Source organism: Daphnia carinata, chromosome 5 (genome assembly GCF_022539665.2).
Source record: "Daphnia carinata strain CSIRO-1 chromosome 5, CSIRO_AGI_Dcar_HiC_V3, whole genome shotgun sequence".
Taxonomy (NCBI): Eukaryota; Metazoa; Arthropoda; class Branchiopoda; order Diplostraca; family Daphniidae; genus Daphnia; species Daphnia carinata.
In genome coordinates, this window is record NC_081335.1 from 2,584,930 (window position 1) to 2,599,473 (window position 14,544).

The 14,544-nt window shown below is 40.7% G+C and overlaps 3 protein-coding genes across 3 annotated transcripts; 1 reads left to right on the top strand and 2 right to left on the bottom strand.

Moving 5' to 3' along the window:
• Nucleotides 1-4: 4 nt before the first annotated feature.
• On the bottom strand, nucleotides 5-1,723 carry LOC130696347 (nicotinamide N-methyltransferase-like). The gene is made up of 4 exons (XM_057519427.2): nucleotides 1,561-1,723; nucleotides 844-1,183; nucleotides 439-685; nucleotides 5-344 (listed from the first exon to the last, which is right to left on the bottom strand). Exons 1-4 carry the CDS (start codon nucleotides 1,706-1,708, stop codon nucleotides 144-146), a joined length of 936 nt encoding a protein of 311 aa, XP_057375410.1. The 5' UTR covers nucleotides 1,709-1,723; the 3' UTR covers nucleotides 5-143.
• Nucleotides 1,724-2,065: 342 nt separating this feature from the next.
• On the top strand, nucleotides 2,066-10,745 carry LOC130696344 (signal transducer and activator of transcription 5B-like). Its single transcript, XM_059495324.1, has 16 exons — nucleotides 2,066-2,324; nucleotides 2,421-2,553; nucleotides 4,327-4,482; nucleotides 4,547-4,703; nucleotides 4,768-4,857; nucleotides 4,951-5,238; nucleotides 5,305-5,478; nucleotides 5,562-5,725; nucleotides 5,789-5,903; nucleotides 5,962-6,110; nucleotides 6,183-6,306; nucleotides 6,372-6,778; nucleotides 6,847-6,971; nucleotides 7,044-7,257; nucleotides 7,343-7,486; nucleotides 9,430-10,745. Exons 3-16 carry the CDS (start codon nucleotides 4,355-4,357, stop codon nucleotides 9,587-9,589), a joined length of 2,439 nt encoding a protein of 812 aa, XP_059351307.1. The 5' UTR covers nucleotides 2,066-2,324; nucleotides 2,421-2,553; nucleotides 4,327-4,354; the 3' UTR covers nucleotides 9,590-10,745.
• Nucleotides 10,746-11,144: 399 nt separating this feature from the next.
• On the bottom strand, nucleotides 11,145-12,231 carry LOC130696348 (uncharacterized). The gene is made up of 5 exons (XM_057519428.2): nucleotides 12,074-12,231; nucleotides 11,843-11,993; nucleotides 11,688-11,760; nucleotides 11,550-11,631; nucleotides 11,145-11,472 (listed from the first exon to the last, which is right to left on the bottom strand). Exons 1-5 carry the CDS (start codon nucleotides 12,184-12,186, stop codon nucleotides 11,394-11,396), a joined length of 498 nt encoding a protein of 165 aa, XP_057375411.1. The 5' UTR covers nucleotides 12,187-12,231; the 3' UTR covers nucleotides 11,145-11,393.
• Between the last annotated feature and the right edge of the window lie 2,313 nt (nucleotides 12,232-14,544).

Here is a 14,544-nt window from a genome sequence, read left to right on the forward strand (position 1 = left end):
TTGTTATTCTATTTTCAATACGAGACAATATTGACATTGAATTTTTGAGGAACCAAACATAGCGACTAAGGTTACCAAGAGACAGACACTTTATCCGATCATACGGCTGGATACGAATCGATAACGTGAACAAATTCTTGAGATCAAATTTTCCGAGCTAGGCAATAGAAAACAGCGGAATGATCAGCTGGTTTCTCTTGCTGAGGGCAACACCTTGCCAATTCTTTCCAGTCGACTGCCTGACATCCGGCATCCGTTAAAGATGATTCAACTATAGCACGGTTAAGTACAACAGACGGAAATTCCTGATTATTGTGCCAATAATGGCTGTTTTCCAGTGCTCCCTAATTTATTAAATTTATATTTTTTTTTTTAAGGTCAGAACAATGGATCGCGTGTAGGAGGATGAAAAAAAAACAATCATTTTTTCATGTTTACCTGAACGATAAGAAAGCCTCCTGGACGTAAGAGCCTAGTTACATTGGCCACTGCTGTCGAATACTCTTCAAGCGTAAGCGTAGCAAATTCGAGACAGAGTGTAGTGATAATCACGTCGTATAATGAATGGCCGTCAGCATTACAGGCGGTGTCTTTGTTATCCATCAGAGGATCAGTCAATAAGACATTGCACGGTACAACAGCCCGAACAGAGTGACGGACTCGGTCCAGTAAAATCGTCTCTGATCTTGAATGAATGAATGAATAATAGAAGAAGGAAAAGAAAATGGAAGGTGTTGGATATCCCAACTCTATTCATGACCTTCATTATTCTAACTAGGAAAAAATTCGAAATATGACGCAATGAAAAAGACCGTCATAAAGAAGAGGATTGAAGAAAAATACTCGGCCCGTTCCAGTTGGGCGACGTATCGGAAGAATGGTAGCCACGTTTCATCATGCTTCTGGCCAGGTGGTGGTGGTTGCGCGTTGGCCGTCATCAACCACTGTTTGATCTTTTGTCGGTTCTGTTCCAAGAAATCGCTGCAAACGATCCATTCACACCAACGGCTGGCTGAGATCATTGAAATGGGCACGGGACCCGAACCGATCTCCAAGACACGCCTCTTTTCTTTCGCCCTCTTTTCATGTTTCTTTGCCACCTTTTCGTCTTCATCCACTTCTCGTTCCACCTGCTTTTCCAGTCCTTCAAAGTCACTAGCAGTGGCGGAAGATTCTTCTCCTCCTTCAAACGAAAAAGAAGTTTCTAATTTGTCAAACTTAGTAGCGTTACAAAGTCGTCCGTACATTCAAGTGATTTAAATCAACACACGAAAGAAGAAAGTTAAAGAAAAAAAGGACGGTTTTTGTGAAAAATGCCCTCGATGTAGATACCGATTGCCAAATTAAGATTCACGTTATTCGTGTACTCGTTGCTGCGACAACGAGCGAAAAAAAAGGAGAAGCGTCTACGAAAATCAATACGTGTATACAGTGCAACGCCCGGCCTTCCGTGAATAATCTGTCGCATACGAATGGCGAAAAAAGCGGGCGGAGACACACGTGACTAACGCTAGTTTTAAACGGGCACATTCAACTAAAAGATAATTATGTGTGTTGTACCGTTTGAAACGAAGAAGAAGTGATGGAGATTGCGAAGAAAGAACTCTACTTCGGAATCCAAACTACGGTAATACGTAGTAAGATATTCTTCTGGCTGGAAATTATCTTTGTATAACTTCTCGAGCGCTAGCCGTTTTGACTCCATCATTCGTTTTAATAAAAACACGTTATGGCGGGAGTATAGACGGTAATGAATAAGGTCGTAATGTGTGTCCGCCTTTTTATATGATTCCTCTGGCTGTACGGGCCTCATTATTATGTACTTGATCGAGATGTAGTGGAGCTGATAACTAGGATACTATCCCCCCTAAAAACACTGAAGAGTTATCTCCCACGAGTGCATCGTATATCTTTGACTATGTCTAGAATATTAAGTGTACTTTTTGTTTTTTGTTCTTTCAGTACTGTAACTCTTACTTTTTTTCCCACTAACAGTAGGGTAGTAGTCGACCTCTGCCAGCGCCGTCATCTAGCATTACCCAACTCTGGTTCTTGAATAAATAAACCTTTCCCCTCCACGAAGGAAGGAAAAAAAGAGTCTCCGGTCGACTCAGTGCTACAGTACTGATAAAGCGCAGGGAAGACGTAGCGGCAACTTGGGAGCTCCTCCTCCCCTCGCGGGAGTTGTGTGACAAACACTGCACAGAAAGGCAGACAGACTGCGAGCGACAGTGAAGAAGAAAAGCCATCCGTACATTTGGATCTGAAAATACAAAAGAAAAAAAAACTCGTCCTTCTTCGTCTTCGCCATATCTGCGGACGACGTCAGTCAAGTTTTTTTTTATTATCTGTGGCATCCATCGGTCCGCTCTCGTTTTAGGAGACCCTACGAACTTCTTTTTTTTTTTTTTGTCGTTCAGGTTTTTTTTTGGACATGTTATTTTTATCAACAACGAGCACACCGGTTTCGTCATAATTTTACCCTGCCTTTCACCACTACGTTCTGTGCGTGTAAACAATTATTGTTGTATCCTGCAATCTCTTCAAGACTAGGTAAGAATGTAATCATGAAAAATATTTTTTTTTTTAAACATTATACACGAGTATGATTTTTAAAAAGTACTATTGATAATGGCAGTAGCTCGAGGTAGTTCGTCTTGGTTAGTCGTGTGTTATTCTTTAATTCGTGTTTGGGGAGGGAATCCGAAGAGTCACACTCTATAATGTCCTTGGGGTTACCATGATGATGATTCTCTTTTCTGCCTCCCCCCCCTCCCCCCCCCCTCTTCGTGCTAGATATTGCTTCGTCCCCTTATAGCTTTTCCTATGGACCAACTCGTTTTACCTGTTATTGTTATTTTGTGCGTGTGTATGATGGGAGGAACAGAGAAGAAAAGTGGTGGAATATATTAAAACTGTTGATTTACCGTGTCAGAAATAAAAAAGAGGGCCTTCAGCTTTCTGGTTGGGCATCGCCTGGTTATACTTCCATCTTCAACATCAGAACTTGCCCTCTCTCTTCAGCTGCGCAAGAGAAAGAAAAACGTTCGGCTTCTCTTGTGCCATCAACTTCTTTGATATGGTAGTGTGTGCGCATATCCCAAACCACGATTCTTTCCTTTTATGTGTACATGTTCCGGAGCTGTGCGCCACACAGCTGGGGAAGGGAAGTGAAGGCTTTTCCTGGAAAAACTTCGATCCGGAATCTTTTTTTTTTCTTCCTCCATTTTTATTTTCATTCTCTTCTCCAACCAAAAATACTATTTTTTTCTTTTTTGCTTTTACCCACTCTTGACGTCAGGACTGTACAGAATTTTCTGTCCCCATTCACCAACTCCCATCTTATTCTTTCTTTCTTCTTGTAAAAACCCCTGAAATCCTCCCCTATTTTTGGAAGAATAAGGCTCAGATTTTCTACCACATTTGATTGTCATTATTATTACTTGAAAATCTAACGGGCACACCGTGAAATTGTATGACACGTCAGCACAGCCCGATATTACACATATTCAAGTATTTTTGGTTCCAACTGGATTGACTGGATCCTAACCAATACTTGTCTCGATCAATAGAACCGCCTAGCAACTGGTTCACGAGAGAAAAAAAAGGCCACGTACATTTTTGTTTCTGTACTGTTTATTTATCTTGAAGGTGTACAGTGCAGGGTAAGGTTAAAAATCAAACTGGTCTTTGACTTCATCGTTTTGCAGAGGGGAGGACAGCTTTTATGTGACAACTATAATCTAAATACTACAGCATCTATTGTTAACTTCACCTTTAGCATTTACCACCTGGCACGTGTGTGTTTTCTTCTTTCTTTATCTCTTGTCAAAAAAAGGGGAGGGCCATTGGGGTGGGCTTACAGGAGGAAAACTCGTTATGGTTTGACTGGCAACAGAGCTCGGCCATTCTTTTGACTGCGTGTGTAGTGTGTGTGTAAGTGTCTACCTATCAGTGTGTGTGTTGCTGTGCGCCTCGTTGCTGGAGGGAAACGCGAAGCTCAAGTTACAGGCTTCATTTTTTAAAGATTTACATGAGTTGGTCCCCTATTCTCCTTTCACTTCATCACCGTTCTTTCTAGTTAACGGCTCGAATTTCAGGTAGTCTTTTTTTTTATTATTGTGAAACATTGTAGAGAGCTCGGCTACGAGGTGTCGATACCTGTTGTAGACTGTGGTGGGGGAATTTATTGTCGTTCTCCATAGGAGAACTATCTGGTTGTGATCAGATGTATTGTCATAAATGTGTGATATCCGTCGTGAATGACTCTTATCTATTCTTATCTGGATCAAGGCTGGCTATACATTTTTTGTGCTACACTTGCAGAATTCCTGGTTGTCTTGAACCATTGAAAATGTCCCTGTGGGCCAAAGCACAGCAACTTCAAGGTGAAGCTCTGCGGCAGGTGCAGGCTGTTTATGGTGAACACTTCCCTATTGAAGTCAGACACTTTCTGGCACCATGGATTGAAAGCAAAATAATGTAAGTCTTATTCATTTACTAAACTTTGGTTTCTCAGTTATTCTGATTTGTATGTATGTTTTAGGAGTGATGTTGATCCAGACAATCCTCAGCACGAGCAGTATGCTGCGTCTGTTGTTGGTGCTCTCATTACAGAACTTGATTCAAAAGCCCTAGCTCTTACCAATGAAGAATTTTTCCTGACTAAAATTAAACTCCAGGGAGCTGCTGAGATGTTCAGAGTAAGTTTCAGTATTCAGCCATCAAGCTGCAAAAATAATGAAAAATTATTATCCTTAACTACAGCAACGATACAGCCAAAATCCCCTTGGTCTGCTCAGAATCATCAGACACTGCCTGGGTACCGAACTTAAGCTTGTTCAACAAGCTGAAAATGTAAGTCCTCCTTCTTTGCATGTAGTATTTCATGTCTAAATTGTGCATGTGTAATTTCCAAACCTTATTGCATAACCTCGAAATTATTTACAGATGAGCCTAGGCATGAGCAGCAACCCAGCTGCATTACTTCCTGATGCGTCAGGTGAAATTCTCCAGCAGTTGGACATATTACGCCAACGTACACAGGAGACGAGTGAAGATCTCAGACGAATGGAACAAGAGCAAGAAGCCTTTGCGTTAGAGTATCACGAACTAACAAAGATCCAAGCTAATCTGACGCACTTACAGAATCAGGCCCCATCACAACAAAAAAATGATTTTGAGAAGCAATTGCGCGTCAAGAAAGAAATGAGTGAACACAAGCTCAACGTCAAGGTGGTAAAAAATAATTTCGCCCAACGACATTAATTGTATAGGATGATCAAATAAAATATTTATTTTTAGCTGGCCGAGTTACTGCAGATGCGGATGGCTTTGGCAGAAAAGCATAAAGAGACGCTGATGATAATTGAAAATCTGCAAGCTCGAGTTTTAGACGATGAACTTATCCGTTGGAAACGTGAACAACAATTAGCTGGGAATGGAGTGCCCTTCCATAGCAACCTAGATTCTATCCAGGTTGGCTATTTAAAGAAATTTAGGCTCGAAACCCAATACTTTCCAACCCGTGATGGCTACTTTAATGATTAATCCAATTTCAGGAATGGTGTGAAGGTTTGGCGGAAATCATCTGGCTTAACAGGCAACAAATTAAGGAGTCGGAACGCCTCCGCGCCAAATTCCCCATCATGCAAGCGAATAATACGGATCACGTACCTGCACTTAACACGCAAATCACACAGTTACTCTCGTCGCTGGTAACCAGGTTAGCATTTGTTTTTATCGGTCTCTTCCGAATCATTCACATAACCTAATGTTCTTCTTGCAGTACCTTCATTATTGAGCGCCAACCTCCCCAGGTTATGAAAACCAACACGCGTTTTACCGCAATGGTCCGGTTGCTGGTGGGCGGAAAGTTGAATGTACACATGACACCCCCTCAGGTATTCCCAGCTTACCAAGGAAGTTAATAGAGCATTAAATGAAATGGGCTTTGAATAGGTTACGGTGTCTATAATCAGCGAACAGCAGGCCAATACGTTGCTGAAAAATGACAAAATGGCAAAAGGAGAGGCATCGGGAGAGATTCTCAATAACACGGGCACTATGGAATATCAGAAAGCTTCACGCCAACTCTCTGTCTCATTCAGGTATCTGGTACTTCTTTGAAGACTAAAGCTTCGCCTACTAAATATTAAATTCCTTATCTTATCTGACAACAGGAACATGCAATTGAGGAAGATAAAACGCGCCGAGAAGAAAGGCACAGAATCTGTGATGGATGAAAAGTTCTCTCTACTCTTCCAGTCCAAGTTCTCTGTTGGAGGCGGGGAATTAGTTTTCCAGGTATCTCCTTCTAGTTAAAATAATAATTGTTTTAATGGAAATTTAATCGTTTCCATTTGTTCTAGGTCTGGACTTTGTCCTTGCCTGTTGTAGTTATTGTCCACGGAAACCAAGAGCCTCATGCTTGGGCCACAGTGACGTGGGATAACGCATTCGCCGAACCCGGTCGCACACCGTTCGTCGTGCCAGACAAGGTACCGTGGTCGCAAGTTGCCGAGACGCTCTCTACCAAATTTCGTTCGGCTACTGGCCGCGCTCTGACGGAAAGCAACCAGCGATTCCTGGCCTCAAAGGCCTTCCGCAATCCCAACCTGCAATTGCCACTTGTCGGGCCGGAAGCGGGCAACTTGATGCTCACGTGGTCTCAGTTTTGTAAAGAGCCACTGCCCGAACGCAATTTTACATTCTGGGAGTGGTTTTACGCCTTGATGAAGCTCACACGGGAGCACCTTCGCGCCCCTTGGATGGACAAGTAAATAATTTCTTAGGTTTAATATGCTCGTCGTTGGGAAACTAGAGACTCGATTGTTGGTTTTGCAGCACGATCGTCGGTTTTATTGGGCGAAAGCAAACGGAAGACCTGCTGAAACAGTGTCTGCGGGGTACCTTCATGCTTCGCTTCTCCGATTCCGAGCTCGGAGGTGTCACCATTGCGTGGGTTGGAGGTAAACTTCATGCTGATGCTTTGACAGTCTACCCAATACCCTTAACGCTAATTTCAAATTATCCCTTAACAGATTCAAGTGAAGTTTTTATGCTGCAACCGTTCACAAGCAAAGATTTCGCCATCCGCACTCTGGCTGATCGCGTCTCGGATTTGAAACACCTGATCTATTTGTATCCCGACGTCCCGAAGGATCAAGCGTTCGGCAAATATTACACACCATTTACCGAGAGCCAGACACCCACCAATGGCTATGTCAAGCCACTACTCGTCACTCACGTACCTGGGTAAGATCCTTGTCGCAACACCATTCGCTGAAACTTTAACCTTTACATGATATTTCCATTAAAATATTCAAAATTGTTTGCGTAGCTGGAGCAGTGGTGGTGGTAATCTGGAAACGGGTAGCTACCCACCGACACCACAAGGTTTCTACAATCCACAGTCACCAGACCCAAGCATGGGCCGCGACACGCCGTCCGTTCACAGCGCGACCTCCGAGACGGTCAACAGCAGGCAAGTCGATGGCCGTTCCACCTACATAATTCTCTAATTAAAAAGCAAAAAAAAAAAAAAAAAAGACCAAGTGTCTACACTTGCCAATCTCTTCCTGCTCATCCGTAATACCTCGATGGTCAAATCTTAAACTCTTCCTTTTCTTGCTCATTTCCTTCCGGTTTTCTAAGTCTTGTTCGAAAGGTCTTGTTCTCGTCTTCTTCTTCCTTTCGCTCTTTTTTTGTGGGTGTGATACGCCACGTTTGGCGAAGCCAAAAAAAAACAGTGGGGTTAGAATCTTTTTCGTCTTGTTCTACTTACGTGGGGGGGGAGGGGTTAGGGTGAGATCGATGCGGTACTCTTCGTAAATTGTTTCTCAATTTGACCTCTCATTTCTTGACTACTTTGATAAATCATATTCTCTTTTTTTTTTTGTTGGTGTCTCCGTTCAAGTTTTTAAGGTGTCGACTTGACGTCGTTGATCGTTTTATATCAATATTGTTATGTTATTGTTGCCGTAAAATATTAGCTGATCTAGTAAAGCAGAAACAGGCACAACAAGTTGTCAATCCGGAGGTCTCAGTTCCTATAGGCGTGGCAATTCTCTGAGGCCATAATGAAAGAATTTCTAATCTTTCTCTCAATTTTATCCCCAGCTTCGCTCTTAATCTTTATCCTGTCGTTTTATCTTGGCAAATCCCCCAACTCCCTCTCATACAATTCCGTTGTTGGTTGTGTGTGTTTTCGTAGAAGAAAAATGTCAGAAAAAAAAATATTTACTCGAGTGATCGTAATTCACTTTTCAAATCAGTGAGTGGCTGTGATAAAGAGGTAGGCAGGAAACGAGGGATAATCTCAAGCTTTATGAAACGCGCTAGTAATGCTAAAATGGGAAGAGGGAGGCACCTGAACAGGTTTCAACGCAAATCTGCGTTAACTCTGGAAACATTTTATCTTTATTTATTTTATTTTTTATGTTAGGGTATTTTTAGTTTTCGAAAATTGCTCCGGTCGTAAGAAAAAAAAAAGAGAATCGATCTCTCATTGGTCAGGATATTCTAAGTTTGTAAACAGGCTTAGAATTAAAAAAAAAAATTAAATAAAGGTTATTTCCTTTTTTTAGCTCCTGAATATCTGATTAGAAAAGATTTTTGCGCGATTTTTATTTTTCTTTCTCTCCCAATTTAAATTTAAAACTTTTTCTCGTTTTACTCGTTGACAACTTCTTGAAGCACACTCTCCACCTACTGATTTCTCTATGAACCCGTGATTTTTTTTTCCCCTTTTCCTTTTTCTCATTACTCCTTTATTATGAGTGTTGAACGTGTTGGATATTTTACTTTCCCCATGGTGTTGAATGTAAGCGTCTCATATTTACCAAAAAAAAACATGAAAAGAGAAAACAAAACACACAATACAAAGTGGATGCTATCATCACGGATAGAGACTGGCCGTTCTTTTTCTCTAAACGTATTGTTTTTAACTGTTTTTTAGTTATTTTTTTTTCTCCTCCTTGTGCTTGACGTTACCAATCGAGCCCTTTTTTCTTAATTTAACGTGGTAAAAGTTTTGTTGAACTAGAAATTTGCAAAAAAAAAAAATGCGACACATTTTTTTTTTTTTTTTTTTTTTTTTTTGAAGTTGCTGTGTAACAAAAAAAAACAAGATCCAGTTTCTATCCTGATTTAGCAGTCGCTTATTTATTTATTCATTTTTTCTTTCTTTTTTTTCTTTGGAAATTGATCGTGTGTGTGTTGAACTCTTGAACACAGAAAAAAAAGGGCTCGGTTTCTTTATTATTTTAATTGATTATTTTTTTTTCCTTCCCCCCCCCCCCCCCCCCCGTTTCGTCGCTTTCTTTTTTCTTCTTCATTTTTATGGTGTTCCCTATTTCGTCACATCTTCTCGTTCGTGTGTTCCTGTTTTTCTCCCTGGACGGTTTTGTGTGCTTGCCGTGAGTGCAGCTTCTATCCGGCGGCGCAGGCGGGCCAGCCAAACGAGATTTCCGACTCGTTTCAAGATTTCATGTCGCAAGTGGACGAACTGGACAACTTGGAGGAGTTTCAGATGGACCTGAACACGATGGGAGTTCTGCCGGCTAATATGGCCCATTTCAAGAGCTAAATCAAAGGGTTACCTTCCCAAAACCACCACCCCCCCCCTTCCCCGGTATTCCGAAAGAGGAAAGTCTACGTGAAGAAAAAGAAAACCAAAAGGAGAAACAGGAAAATATTTTCTCTACCAAAGGAATAAGAGCAACCACACACAGAAGTCGTACGCCACACCAAAGTTCAAACTAAGACAAAGAGAGGGCAAAAAAAAAAAATGAAAATTTTTTCGGAACCGGTTGGGTTCCATGTGAGGTAGGTCACATAAAAGTGCGTGAGTTTTTTTTTTTTCTTACTTTATTTTTTAAATGGGAATGATTTTTTTGTTTACTTTTATTGTGCTATTTACGCACGAAAAAGAAAAACTGTCATGTTTTCATCGTCGTCAAGTTTGTTTCAAAATCACGTCTTTTCAAAAAAGCGTCGAGTTTTTTGCTCACGCGTGCCTTTTACAATTCAAGCACATGGTACAATCACGTAGACCGCTTAGCAGCAACGCAATGTTTATAGTTGCCGCTCATTTGAAACATTATTTTGCCTTCTATTTTGTTGTTATTGCAGCTGTTGTGAGCATTCGCACGGCTATTACGTTGACATATGATCAAACTTTCCCTCACCCTCTCTTTTTTGTGTCTTACTTCATTTTTAGAGAGAGAAAAAAAAATGTTTTCGTAAGAGGGAACGTGGATCGCTTACCACGGCATCTTCTCTTTTGCCTCTTGCAATAAGAATTTGGCTTTCAGACCTTACATGGATAGGATCCGTGTGCGTTCAATCACTTTTAAAAATTACCTTTGAGTGACTTTAAAAAAAAATATAGTTTTTCAATTCATATTTTGTGCATTGCTCAAGTTGTCGGTTTTCGTCTACAATGAAATAGAAAAAAAAAATCTTGTTCCCCATTCTCCCATAATCCTTGCAACGAATCAAACGAAGTGGAGGGATCGCATTAAAGCACGTTAAGAACCGCACCCTATACAGTGGTGTGTTTGGAGCCTTATCTTTTATTATTAAATTTTTTTTATTTGATGATGTATTCACCCATTTTTTAATTATTTTGATGGTTTTTTGTGTGATGTCAAATTAGAAAAAAAAAAAACAACTTTCACCTACCTTATTATACTACTTATAAACTCCCTTGACTTAGAAATAAACTGGCGTGCGGCAATTGATTCATTCGTCATTATTTACTCACTTTCAAACGTCTATTTTGTTATCTATATAATTAATTCATATAATGAGGAAGACTGACAGTAGACCCGAATTTATTTATATTGTTTAAACTTTTAATTTCATTGTTTCCTGGAAGTTGTCCAATGTTTTCTTCTGGCATTTCTTTTGTCTTAACTGGCTCTCGAGCATGTTTTCCGAACGCACCCTCAATGCCAACATACACTATACCTGCGAGCAATCAACCTTGCAAACTGCTTTCAGCTGTCAAAATGCTTCCCCTTCATTTGGATGAGAGGACGCCGTACTTAGCCTTTTGTTTATTCCTCTTTTTTGTTGTTGTTATTTCTTCTACAACGGTTAGCACAGATGACAAGTTGACAACTAGTCTTTTTCTTGACGTGGAAGTTGCCGCCAGGCTGCTGTTTTTCAGTCTGCAGAATTCAATTCGTGAAAGGTAAACATTAAGCTTTGAATGACAGCTGGATTATTTTTTGCCCGTTCTATTTGTTTCCCAGGAAAATCGAGAGTCAGATGAGTATGTGGAAAACTTTCTCTAGCAATTTGGGTAATTTTCAGTCTAATCAGTGTACTGTGCCAGCCAGCTATTTTCTACTGCTTCAGGGGGAAAACTTTTTCTTTCCAACGTCCTATCTGCTATACATAGCAGGGACGTTGTACGCCAATTTGTCATCGGGATTGGGTGGCTGAAGTTGATATCCTTTTTTCCTTGCATATTAATTAAACAGGAGTCAAATCAAGTTCGAATCGGCATTGAAAAGAAAAAAAAAATTACGGTAACATACCGAAAGTTCTTGTTACAGAAATTCAACTTGGGCTGACGATTTATCCTTGGGGAATGAGCGACATTAAAATCTGGAAGAATACCTACCATTTTCATTAAGTATGCCCTTCAGTTCATGTTTGCTTCAACTATTTTTTACCATTTCCAAGCAAGGAATGCCACTCCTCCGTTGGGTTGGTATTTCTCCTCGTGTAATTGTCCCGTTGGGTATACTTTTTCAATTAAGTTTATTCGATTAGTGTTTTTCTTTAAACTGTACAGAGCTTTTAAAAAACGATCTGACCTGAGCATTACTTTTTCATATTCGGCAATCCGACGTTCACTTTGACCACTTAGTTCATTTAGTTCGATGAAAAGATCTCGATTTTCAACAGTTCCACCAAGTAAACCATTAAAAACTGTCAGATATGACCATGTTTCAGACACTGCCACATTTTCCATATTCCTGAATACCAATCAAAGAATTGATACAACTGATGATTGCCGTAATGTGAACGTGAATGCTAGGTATAAATCGGTGGTTACCTGAGTGAAAGCTGGGTCCAAACAGAAGCAATGCAGCAAAACAAGGGGAACACTTTGAAGAGCTTAGAAAACGTCATGTTGTCGTCGAAATACCTTTTGCCAACATGTGCCATGCTTTGAGCTTGCTCATAGATTTATAATGCCAGGAGGAAGCTCTATATAAATCATCGGTAAAAACAAGTAAAACCCATTGACCTCGTGGTAGTACCTCTCCAAAACTGTGTTCTAAACCAATATCACAGTATCTGTACTAAATTCCAAGATCCAAACTCCCAAATTAGGCGTTGGTCGCCATTTTTTTATTCGCTCAAGTGTGTTAACGGTAACCCACTTTTGAATCATAATCACCAAGTTTTTTCCCACCTAAATGGACTGACATATCTAATTATTTTGACATGCCATGGCTATCGTGTGGTTATGCAATATAATTGTAAGCTGGTATAAATGACTGGCAGCCCTCTTCTACCAAACTTGTCCAAGCAACTATGTAGTATCTACCACGTTATTGTCACTGGTTTGCGTTTTGGCAGTATGTTTAATTTTTTTAGTTTTGTGTGACAGATTTTTAAAACATTTTGGTTTAAGTTTAAAAAAGAACTTCCATTAATTTTCTACGAAATGCTAAATCTATTTGGCATTTCTATTCCAAAATCCAAAGATGCTTTGTTTTATAATTTAAGAATCGCTGTCGAAATAATTAGGTATGGCAACACAGAAAAATGTTGGACAAATTTTGTGTAATCAGCTGGCAGAACAGCGATAATTATACAATTACCAAAAAGGAAAGATAGAAAACAAGGCCGTTAAAAATCAGTATTGAAATTTTACATTATTTAGTGTTTAATGACGGTGGACAAATGAATAGAAAGGAGCTGGAATTTCCTCGGTGACAAATCGAATTTCCTTGGTGTCCAATGAAATTTCCTTTGTGTCAGATGGAATTTCCTCTGTGTCAGATGGAGTTTCCTCGGTGTCAGATGGAATTTTCTCGGTGTCAGATGGAATTTCCTCGGTGTAAGATCGAGTTTCCTCGGTGTAAGATCGAGTTTCCTCGTTGTCAAAAGAAATTCCCCAGGTGTAAAATGGACGGCGCTCGGTGTCAATTTGATTTTGGCGTAGGACTTGTGCTGCCAAGCAACTCAGTGGCAAGACCGTGTGGATCAAAGCTTGAAGGCGAGGATCGGGCGTTCCAGCAAGGATGAGTTCGCTGTGCCATTGCTTGCAGTGCATCAATGGTGTTCTCCTTCTCTTGTCAGCTTGATCAATATGTCCTCTGTGTTCCATCATCACTTGAACTTGGTCAAAATCTTTGGAATACATGGCCAGCCAATGAAGAGGTGTTGATCCCTCGTCATCAGTGGCATTAGGATCAGCCCCAAGTTCCAAGAACAACCTGATTACAGCAATCTTCAACTGCTTAGAGGGTGTTTCCATAACTTCTTCCTCTTCCTCTTCATCTTCATTTTCAAAATCAACCACGCGGAAATCATAGTCGTTGTCAGGACCGTTATCATTACCGCGGTGGCCACATGTAGGACATCCACTAACAGATCCATCAGTTTCGATATCATCATCACCACATGAAGAAGAATCGCTATCATCATCGTCGTGGCGATCATCTTCATCATCGTGGCGATCATCTTCATCGTCATGGCGATCATCTTCATCGTCGCTGTCATCGTTATCGTAGCTGTAATCTTCATCAGTGTTATAATAGTCATATTTGCTCTCATCTTCATCGGTTTCATAGTTCCAAATGTGAGGTCTGCTTCGATTTTGATGTGGATCTTCACAACGGCAAATCATGTGCAAGAGATTTTGGCGATCCAAACCCCATCTATGGTCGTTACGAATGAAACTGTAGAGACAACGTTTAAATTGGTGACTTTCGTGAGCATCTAACTGTGGAAGCATCTCGACAATTAACAAGACCATCTTCAAGATGTTACATGCTATATCGTACGATGTTCTGCTACACCTAAAGTCATCTTGTAGCTTAGTTGTAACTAAGTCACTAGCAAACTTGAAAGCAATCATCAGATTGGCGAACGTAAATTCTCTTCGATTTTCCGCTGGCCTGTCACGCAATTTCTTGAAACTTTTCGTCATAAAACCAAGTACGTCGCTGGCAGTAGCAGAAGCATCGACATCCTCCCATTGATGTTGTTGAAAATATTCGAGGAAGAGTAGCCCAATACAGATGACACGATCGTGCTCTTCAGCGTTATGACACATGCCAACATACTGGTAGAAGTGTGCAAGATTAAGCAGATTCGCCCCGGGACTAATGCTTTGCATAATTCGCTGGGCAACCAGAACGTGCTGAGTACAGAGCTGAAGGTCTGATGCGCTGATTTGTTCCAATTGTTCCAATGTGGTAAATTCAGTCGCAAAGCCCATGGCCCTACGAGCAACGTCAGACGCAAATGGGACCTGAGGTTTGGGTATAACCTGCCAGCCGTCAGTGGTCG